General features: G+C 41.9%; 1 protein-coding gene across 1 annotated transcript in view; it reads left to right on the top strand.

Annotated features, from left to right (window-relative positions):
- The window catches only part of XPR1 (xenotropic and polytropic retrovirus receptor 1), a 102,765-nt gene that overhangs the window by 75,063 nt on the left and 17,983 nt on the right, over window positions 1–9,719 (top strand). Inside the window, exons 4-8 of the mRNA XM_009320635.1 lie at window positions 965–1,114; window positions 1,534–1,617; window positions 2,115–2,196; window positions 5,749–5,936; window positions 6,168–6,347. Coding sequence (XP_009318910.1) covers window positions 965–1,114; window positions 1,534–1,617; window positions 2,115–2,196; window positions 5,749–5,936; window positions 6,168–6,347 — 684 coding nt within the window. The remainder of the gene's footprint in view (window positions 1–964; window positions 1,115–1,533; window positions 1,618–2,114; window positions 2,197–5,748; window positions 5,937–6,167; window positions 6,348–9,719) is intronic.

Below are 9,719 nucleotides of genomic sequence, written 5' to 3'. Positions count from 1 at the left end.
AGTCTTTCAGGTGGCGTTTTCTGTATGCTGAAAGGCAGGATTTCAAATGCATCTTGTCACAGCAGTGGCCTGCAGTGTGATGAGCTTTGCCTATCTTAGTTACTGTGCGTTAGAAGAGTGTTGGGTCAGGGCTCATATATAACTTGGAAATCAACCGTTATTTTGTGTTTTAATGCAGCGCTGTGTGCTTATCTCAACAGACTAGAGGGTTACATCTCCCACATCTGCAAGCCTAAACTACTTTTGCAGTCATCGCGCAACGTACTCTGTGGAAAAAGATGCTGTTATGGGAATACACTTGTCTCAATTTAATCAGCAGCATCTAAAACTTTCACAAGTTTTCTGTTGTGCAAGGATTTTCCTTCTATAATGCAGTTATCTGGAGAACTTCATTTGAAACCAATGTAAAGTTTAAAGAAACTGGAAATCAGTAGCCTAGTTTCAGAAGGGAAAACACCTTGAAGGACTGGCAATGACTGTGGGAGTTGGGGCAAAACATAGTCTTTTTGAAGCTTTGTATTTTTAAGAGCTCGCTACAACTGCTGCTAATCCAGAGACCAGTTGTCGAGTTGCAGTACCTGGGACGTATGCAGTAAGGTACACCCAGACAGAGGGAGCATGTCTTGGTACCACTTTAAGCATACAAGTTTTGAGTATGTTGCTTCCTGCATTAAGGAGGAAAGTGGCAGTGATTTGGCTTTTCAGGGAATATGAGGTTTAGGTAGTTCCCTGCAAATAAGTTACCTCTCTTTATGCCTTTGAGTCCCACATTTTTTCTGTTATTTGCAACAGGTATGTATTGCTTCTAATAAACTAATAACTCAAACTTCCTGTCAATAGATGCAATAATTTTGATTCTTCTTATTAACTATTCCTTATTTGCTAGTGCTGGAAATATAGCCATTTAACTTTCTTGGGAGCTGACTGAGGTTAAAAGCCAGTAACTGTTTTGCCTTGTCTGCAGAACCTGAACTTCACCGGCTTCCGCAAGATCTTAAAGAAACATGACAAGAACCTGGAGACGGCGCGGGGGGCAGAATGGCGGGTGGCCGAGGTGGAGGTGGCACCCTTCTACACCTGCAAGAAGATCAACCAGCTTATCTCCGAAACAGAGGTAAAGATGCTAGTCTGGGCACTGCTCCTCTTTTAACTAGAAAACAATGTTTTCTTGTTCACTACTGATTCCTATAAAGTTTTGCCCTCTCTATTGCTTGTATTCACCACCAAGGCAACTATTAATTGATTTTGAAACACCACTGATTTCTGGCACTGCTTACATGAATTTGGGTATGTTCTCTTCAGCTGGTAACTTTTCACTCTGAAAACCTCACGCAGTGTTAGCTTGTGCTATGTAATAATTTGATGCAGCGTGGTGAGCTTTTCGTATCTTTGTTACCGTATATTAGAAGAGTATTGGGCCAGGGCTCAAATACAACTTAGAAATCAACTACTGCTTTTGTTTGTTTGTTTTAATGCAGTACTGTGTACTTATCATTAGAATGAACTTCTGTGATGTATATCTTTACTCCTTAGGAAGTGGTGACCAATGAGTTAGAAGATGGAGACAGACAGAAGGCTATGAAACGTTTGCGTGTTCCACCCTTAGGAGCAGCTCAGGTGAGAGATCGAGTTATACAGTGAAGCTGCTTCTCCAGCTTGTCAAGGTGCCAAATTAGATTCAACATTTGAACAAAGTAGTGGAAATAATTGATGTTGAGCATGCTCCACAAGTTGAGGGGGGCACGGTCACATAATCTGCTTTAGTTCTGGAAGATTTGGAAATATCTTACTTACTATTCCTAATGCATGCAGACAAGGGATGAGATAAATAGCAAAAGGAAATTTGTGCTGCTAATAACATATGCTTAGTGCTTGTGTGGTCTGGAATATTTTTCAAAGGACATTGAGATGCCCAAGCTCTGTTTCAACATGGCAACAACATAGGCAAGAATATTATGCAGCATTTTCAGTTAAAAAAACCTTACTTGAAGAGCAAGAGTGTGATCAGAGATCAGAACATTGTATCCCTGATTTTAAATTTACTCTGCAAATTAATCTGACTTTGCTGATAACCCATTTACTCCGCCTTAATTCCACCATTGCTTTGTTCACAGCCTGTACCAGCCTGGACTACATTCAGGGTTGGATTGTTCTGTGGGTTGTTCATTGCACTGAACGTCACTGTCATACTTTCAGGTGGGTATCCTTGGCTGGGCCCAGCTGGCTGCCAAACCTTGGTTTGGATATTTTCTTGTCACTTAGTGTGGGCCTGGATCTGAACTGGGTTGGTCAGGATGTTCTGGGTTAAATCAGCCTGAGTCAGATCACACTTTTGTGAATTATTAGTTCTGCTCAGTAACAGGCTGTGGCTTTTCTCATGTTATATATGTGGATTTTGGACTTTGAACTTATTATGGTTTGTTCTCCTGGTTTCTTCCCTGGTCTTGGAGGAATATTCTGGAGGTGCAACATCCATGTATAAAGACAGATTTCTGTTATCGTTCTGTGAACACACAGCCCTCGCCCACCTTGAGAAAGGTGCTTGTAGAATTTAAGTTTTGCATGGTACTGACTCCATACAGAGAATGAGACCAGGCATAGAGCCATGTGATCACCATGCCACTCAGGACATTTTCATGTAGAAATTTCTAGGATTTCAATGCCTAGTGCCTATTAATAGAATTAATTGAATTTTTCTTGTTGGCAGATTTTGGCAAGATTGTTTAAAAGCTACAATAAATGATTGCATATCTCAGGTCTTGGTTTTATTCTGCTTTGTGTCTTCTGTGTTTGGACTCTGATTAGAGTAAAAGCCATGTTAGTACTGTAGATCCAGATGCAGTGCTTAATCACAAGCAGCTTTACTAATTGTGTGTGTGATTTCAGTAGTGTTGTAACTTGCTTAAGCAGTACAAAGGAAAAGGCTTAACAAATCAGCATACGAGCTCTTGCATTAGGGAAAGCCCCTGTCTGTGTTTTTGACTTAAAAGAATTTTTAATCAGATGTTTCTGTAATTGGACCCAGTCATCTCTTGGGATAAAATTTCTCTGAGAAGCTGTTTGCAGTCCTTCCCGTTTGGTGTTGCTGTGGTAGAGGCAGAAAGTTGACCCATCTGTGTGAAGGGTCCATTTAATGTGCAAGAAGCTGGTTTTTTTATTCATCGTATTTTTTTTTTCTGTAACTGACACACTTGATCTGTGTGAGATGCGAACGTGATTGAAGCCAGTTGTTTGCTTTATCTCTCATAATTAAGAATGAAAAAGTGAAACAGTTGTGAGAATGAATTCATAAAAATGATTATATCTCTAAAGCAGATTTTACTAAACTAGTGTGAATAATAGGTATGTTTGTATCAGCAGACATGATCTGATATCTGTTCGTTACTTCAAATATTGGACAAAAACTGTATTCTAACTGCAAAGTGTTTTGTTTTTAATTGGATATTCCTTTGCTAACCTCTATGCTACTTTTGCCAAATTGTTTTTATGATTTGATTGACTAAGATAGGGTTTTAGTGTTGTATGTGTAGAATCTGTGAAACAGCATTAGAATGTGTCTTCTAATAGTAAACTACTTCTATATTGCCTGATTTTAAAACTAGAACAGCAACATTTTACAGAGATGAGTTCATAATAACTTGGGGTCTGTTAAAGGCCGCAAATGCTGCAGGTGGATCCCAGGAGGGCGTCACCCTAAAGAGTACGAATTTTGAGGCCTCACTGTTTCTGTATCAGCTTTCCTAGGTGCCAAGCTAGTGCGTAATTGAGGTTGAAAGTTCATGGAAATGGGCATGTGTTCTATTAACCAGAAATTGTAAGATTTCATGCAAAATCTCAAGACTATTGCTGCAGCGGTGCCCTGTCTCTTGTTTGAGAATTAGGCTGTGATGCCTTTGGGCTTGTCACCAGGGGTGTCGTCTTCTCTGAGCACCTTGTTCAGAGCCTGCACGTGCTGAAGGGATGAGTTGATTGAGTGTCATGTACTTGCTGACTCTAGGAGGTGACTTCGCTTGTATTGGAGATAGGTGGAAACAGTATATGAATGGAAGATCTCTTTGCCTCGGGGCTGTAGTACAGAGCCCTGGACCGGGTCGTGCCGTTTTGAGACCTCATACACCTTTGCTGGGCACTTCCCTGCAAGCGGGGTCCTTGAGGGTCTTCAGTCAAACTGCTCGGCTGTAGTGAAGAAAATGGTGCAGTTAGGAAACATGAAAAGGGAATCAAATCTAGCCTTTACCCTGCGGAAGCTAAACTAGATAGGGTCTTAGTGTCAGAGGAGAGAATATACAGAAATACTCTTAGCTTCTGTGTGTTAGTATCTCAGCTGCTTGTACTGTTCAGTGTCTGCTTTTTCTCCAGAACCAGCTGCTGTTCCACACTGCGATTATGGTCCTCTACCACCCTGGGAGTCCAGAAATAAGATTAGCGGGCATTAACTTTGTTTATGCTATACTGTCATATTGAACTGTGTTCACCTCAGGATAAACCTTTGCCTGGGTGTTCTGTCTCAAATAGCGCACAGCACATCTGTCCTATTCTGTCTGGTCAATTCTTATTCAATATTTTTGGGGCTACTCTGTCCTGTTTGGAAGCACCTCCCTTGGTTTTGTCTGCAGGCATTTCAGATTAAAATCTGAAATACTGCTTTTGCAATTCCATATTTAAGACTCATTTCTTTCAGCTTCTTCAGGGTGTCTGTTATTTCTGTCCAAAATTTGGCTCTATTTTGCCTGAATCCAATAGTCTCTCTAAATTTTAAATTTAAAGCAACCGTTCTTGAGTCATTGTTGCTTGCACAATTTTCCTCCATAATTTTATGTAGTATAAAGTACAGATGCTGAACACATGAAACTTCTTACGGATATGCTTTCTCTGAAGAAAAGTTTGAAAAACTTGGGGCTGTAATTTAGACAGGAAGGTTTGTGGGAATAAATTCTCAACATCAATTCTGTAAAACTGCGTGTTCTTTTTTTTTCCCCTCTTAAAAAGGACGTGGGTGAGAAACATTCAATGAAACAGAAAATGAGGATTCAAATAACTGTACTTTATTTGGGCTTTTCTCATAAAACCCGTTATTGGGCAACCGGGAGACAGTATTTTGCAGAGGCGCTTGTGCTAGAGAAAGCTTCTGCTGTATAAGGCTGCTCACTGTTTGCAGTTAAGCAAATTTGTTTCCAAAACCCTGAAGACTGAACAAAGGAAGCAACAGGCTTTCCAGTATTGCTGCCTTATGTTGGGTTTTCTGTTTGGGTGCGGCTGGATATTATATTGCTAGTTATGAATATGTATTACATTACAGTTGTATTGAGTTCAGTGATTAGGCGCAGTTTAGCATTGTTTTAAATGCTGTAAATGGTGCTTTTTGGTTTTGTGGGGAGCTGAAGTATTTGTGTATCTGTCTGTTGGGATTTCATCTCCATTAAACCAGAACATTTAAGTGCATATAGTCACAATTTATGCTAGTGCTGAACCTTTTGCCTGTAGTGTGACACAGGGGACTTAAGATGCTGCTAATGACCCGACTACACCAGCTGGAGAGTGAATTTTCCCCAGAATACTCCTAAATCCTCTGACAGGCTAGGCAAAAAGCCCTCCACTTGCTGCGATACGCAGGTGTGTACGAGCATACCCTGTTTTCATGGGGTACAGCCGAGCATCTGAGAGCCAGCATAAAGCAGCAGAGCGCAGCTTTGCTTTGTGACAGGACTTGTGCTATCACTAAGGTCGCTTCATTTTTGTCTTTGCCAGGTGTGGCTTTTATAGATGGACCAAATGTGTGGCCACTGGTGAGAATCTATCGAGGTGGCTTTCTCCTGATAGAATTCCTCTTTCTCCTGGGTATCAACACATATGGCTGGAGACAGGCTGGAGTGAATCACGTCCTCATCTTCGAACTCAATCCTCGCAGCAACTTGTCCCATCAACATCTCTTTGAGGTAAACAGAATAGACTGTAGGAGTGGTTGAGCAGTGCGGTGTATCGGGAGGATAAACCCTGCACCGTTTCCTGGCAAGGAGTTCTAACACAATTAGAAGAGGAAGTTGCGGAAGTCTGATTAGATTACAGGATTGAGCACTGCTCTCCCTTTTCTTATAATGAGAATTCATTGTAGGTTTCGGGGCTATATTTTCATAAGGTATCTATATGTTTTTTCTATCTTTCTGTAGATTGCTGGTTTCCTGGGGGTTTTGTGGTGCCTGAGCCTGCTGGCATGTATATATGGTAAATTCACCTACATCCCTATGCAGGTGAATCCACTTATCTTGTACGGCTTCATGTTGCTTTTTCTCATCAACCCTACCAAAACCTTATATTACAAGTCCCGTTTTTGGCTGCTCAAACTATTGGTAAGTCTCAAACCTGATTTAAATCAATAAATTTTTAAAAATGCTGTAGCTGAGCAGTAGCAGTTAAGTATATACAAGTGTCACTAATCTTCAGGAAAGAGGGATGCTTATACCGCTGTGTATTCATAGAGCAGACCAGATAAGGTATTGACTGCAAATGGTTGTTGAGTATGGGTTTACAGAAGCAACTTCTGCTTGTCTGTACCAGTTTGTCATTATCTTCCTATTGCAGGTAGCTACTTGTTAATCTTCCTATAGACAGCTGTATACATACTTTTGCACATACAGAAACACTCAGATATCTTTGCTTGTTTGTTCCTGAATGTAGCGGAACAGTTTGGTTAGGGTTACAGTGCTCTAAGGCAAAGCTGCATGGATGCTCCTCAGCCCAAACTGGGAGAGCACCAACATTGAGAGGGTTCACTGATGGAGAGGGAACCTTTGCAAAGGTTACTGCTTATGAAATTATGTTCGGGGGGGTTCAGCAAACCTTTTTGTGGTCTTAAGCAGAACTATTTATTTTTGACCCAGCTCCTCTTTTCCTGGTAAGATAAAGCTGGTAAATGGAATGTAAATAGATGTGCTACTTCAGTGTTCCAGCTATAGGTGGGAGCTCCAAAAGAACAGTTTTCAAACTTGTTGGATGGCTCATCAGTTTCTTTCCAAATGGCTATTTCACACGTTCATCCCCACCCTGTATGCCCTTTAAATTGACTTTAATCAAGATGGTTCCCTTGATACCTTATTCTTGCTGGAACTCCTCTGAGAGCATCAGGCAGAAGAGGGTTTGGCTGGCTGATGTTATTTGTAGAATCATTTTAATGCCAATTAAAACTATTAACTTTATCTGGAACATGACAAAGATGTAGAATCATGCTTCAAGTGTGTGCGTGCAGGTATGCACACAGCTAGTTAACCTCAGTGCGCTTACCTCTTAGTTGATTCGCTAGCTTACTACTATTTCGGTTTCTTCCTTTTTTGCCTTCCAGCATTCAGCCATCTCTCATAGATGTACCTTTAGTCCCAAGCCTCATTAGTCTTACTGCTGTCCTTTGGTGCTAGGGGAAGCACTGGAAGTGCTCTAACCATGTGGGCAGTATCTGTGCTAATTTACTTTAATGTCTTAACGGAGTAAGATTCTCAGCCTTCACAGGGCTCTTAACTTCCAGTACCTGCTCTATCCCAGCTATCTCTAGACTACGCTGCAGTCTGTGATACAGACATATCTTTGAGCGTGCACAGGCCAATTCATCCCAAGGTGTCCTGGGGAAAAAAGCTTCATCAAAATGCAAGATCACCTTAATGGTGGAAAATGACACAGTACATCTGACTGTGTGTTATGCGGAAGGGAGAAGGGTTAAAAAGAGGCCAGACGAACCACATAAAGAGTAGCTGTTAGGTTTTCTAATTTTTATTGCATGTAATTGGCCGGCTGGATGTATTTTATTTCTCCTTGCAGTCGCCAGCAGCTATCTGGGTGAAAGAAGGTTTAAATAGTGCAATTCTTAGAACTGTGCTGTTCACACCAATTTTGGTTTGGTGAGCGTTTTTCTTCGCATGCTTGATATGTTTCATTTCCAGCCAAAATGAAGTCTGATATATCGGGTGTAGCAGAACATTGCTGGCACCTTCAATTTTTCTAGAACCAAATCAGGAGTGTACTTCAGTGTGTTTTAGCATTTCCTGATGGATCTAGGAGGTTTACTGCATCCACCTGTGATCATCACCAACTGCTTGTTGGTACTCATGAGAGGGATCTCTTTTGATAATCCCTGAGGGACTGCAAGTTGCACCTGAATTGATCTTCCTCTGAATGAAAAAAAGTTATTTAGCCAGCAGTAAGTTTAATTCCCATGCCAGGCTCTTCTTTCTCGCCTACGTGGCATCTTTCTTTGCCCTTTTGCTGCTGGATGAGAAGCCCACGAGTGCACTTGTGTAGGCAGAGGAGAGCAGCTCGCCGGGAGGAATTGGATCCAAGCACAGGGGATAGCACAGCGTCTGCATGCCCACGCTCTCTGCAGGGCGCCGAAATGGCGAAACAACTGTACGGAGCCTGTCTGTGAGAGGTAAAAATCTAGGAAGTGTTTAGCTCCAGCTCAAATATCTGCTGTCTCAGCACCTATTAAAACTGCAGTAATCAGCACCAGGAAGTCTGTGCTTGGATTGTGGAACTCGATATATAATTGCAACCAATTACTTGAAACTGAGGTTCAACTCCAGCTTTTGGAATTTTATGACTTTATTCTTGCGGTCCATCTTCACTGGAGGATGTTGCAGACACTTCTCAACTGGGAAGTGAGGAGTTGCCTGTGGTACCTGCCAGCAGGCAGAGCCCTCCACTGCCGGCACCCTCTGGTAGCTGGGCTGCAACTCCAGCTGTGCTGGGGCAGCGTGCGGCAGCAGTCGGAAACCACGGTGTCTGACGTGCGGGGTTGGGAGGGTTCACGTGGCAGCTCAGGTTCTTGAGGATAGTTGACTGAGATACCAGTGCCTTAGCTAGGTTGTGGACATATCTGCTGACTCGTCGTCTGCTGTAACCTTTAGGTGGAAAGCTTCTACTCTCTTAAAAGTTTTATGCTGTCATCTAGCAGTGCCTAAACGTCTCTCCCTAAATTAAGTAACAACATGGATTTTATTAATTTCTTCTTTTTTCAGGGAGATCTATCTGTAAAGCTGTTTTCACATTTCTTTTGTTTTAGTTAGTCTTTGTTTCCAGAAAAAAAAGGTCTATGATGAAACGGGTAAAGATAGTATCAGGGAGTGTTGGTAAAACTGAGGAAGGGCCTTTTGAAAAGGAAGGTTGGCGTGGCTTCTCTGACCTCTGCAGAAGCTGTTCTGCAGCTGGACTGCTTTGACTGAGGACAGACCTCCCAAACGGCTGGCCCTTCTTCGAGCCTTTGTAATAGTTGCTGTCCTACCTGAGCGCAGTGCTTTCTGAGTCAAGATCCGTATTTGCTGTTTAGTGCCACTAAGTCTTAATCCCCTATTTGGCTTTGAAATTTAGGACCAGAGCCTTAAATTGGCATTACAAGCTGATGGGTATGTGTCAGTCCCTTCCTGGGTTTCTGTAACTGTGTACTCTTTAGGTTAATAAGGAGAACAATATAAAAGATCAGTGTTAGCCTGTGTTTTCGTTAATTTAAAGGTTCATAAATCTCTGAACTACAGGGTGGTGCTGGTGCTGTCTCTCTGAGAAATTGGCTGTTAGTACCTATAACTAACCAGGTAGAGAGACTTGTAATCAAAGGTAATGGACCATGAAAACTGTCTGGTTTGAAAGTAGCAAAACTGCTGTTAAGGCTTAGAGGGAAAGTGGACTGGGACTGAGAGGGAGTCTAATTGACAGTCAATAGGATTTCTTCTGCCCTTTCT

This window comes from Pygoscelis adeliae, unplaced genomic scaffold, assembly GCF_000699105.1.
Source record: "Pygoscelis adeliae isolate BGI_AS28 unplaced genomic scaffold, ASM69910v1 Scaffold402, whole genome shotgun sequence".
Classification (NCBI taxonomy): Eukaryota; Metazoa; Chordata; class Aves; order Sphenisciformes; family Spheniscidae; genus Pygoscelis; species Pygoscelis adeliae.
Note: the sequence above shows the minus strand (reverse complement) of the source record. Positions and strands in the feature narration are given on the sequence as shown.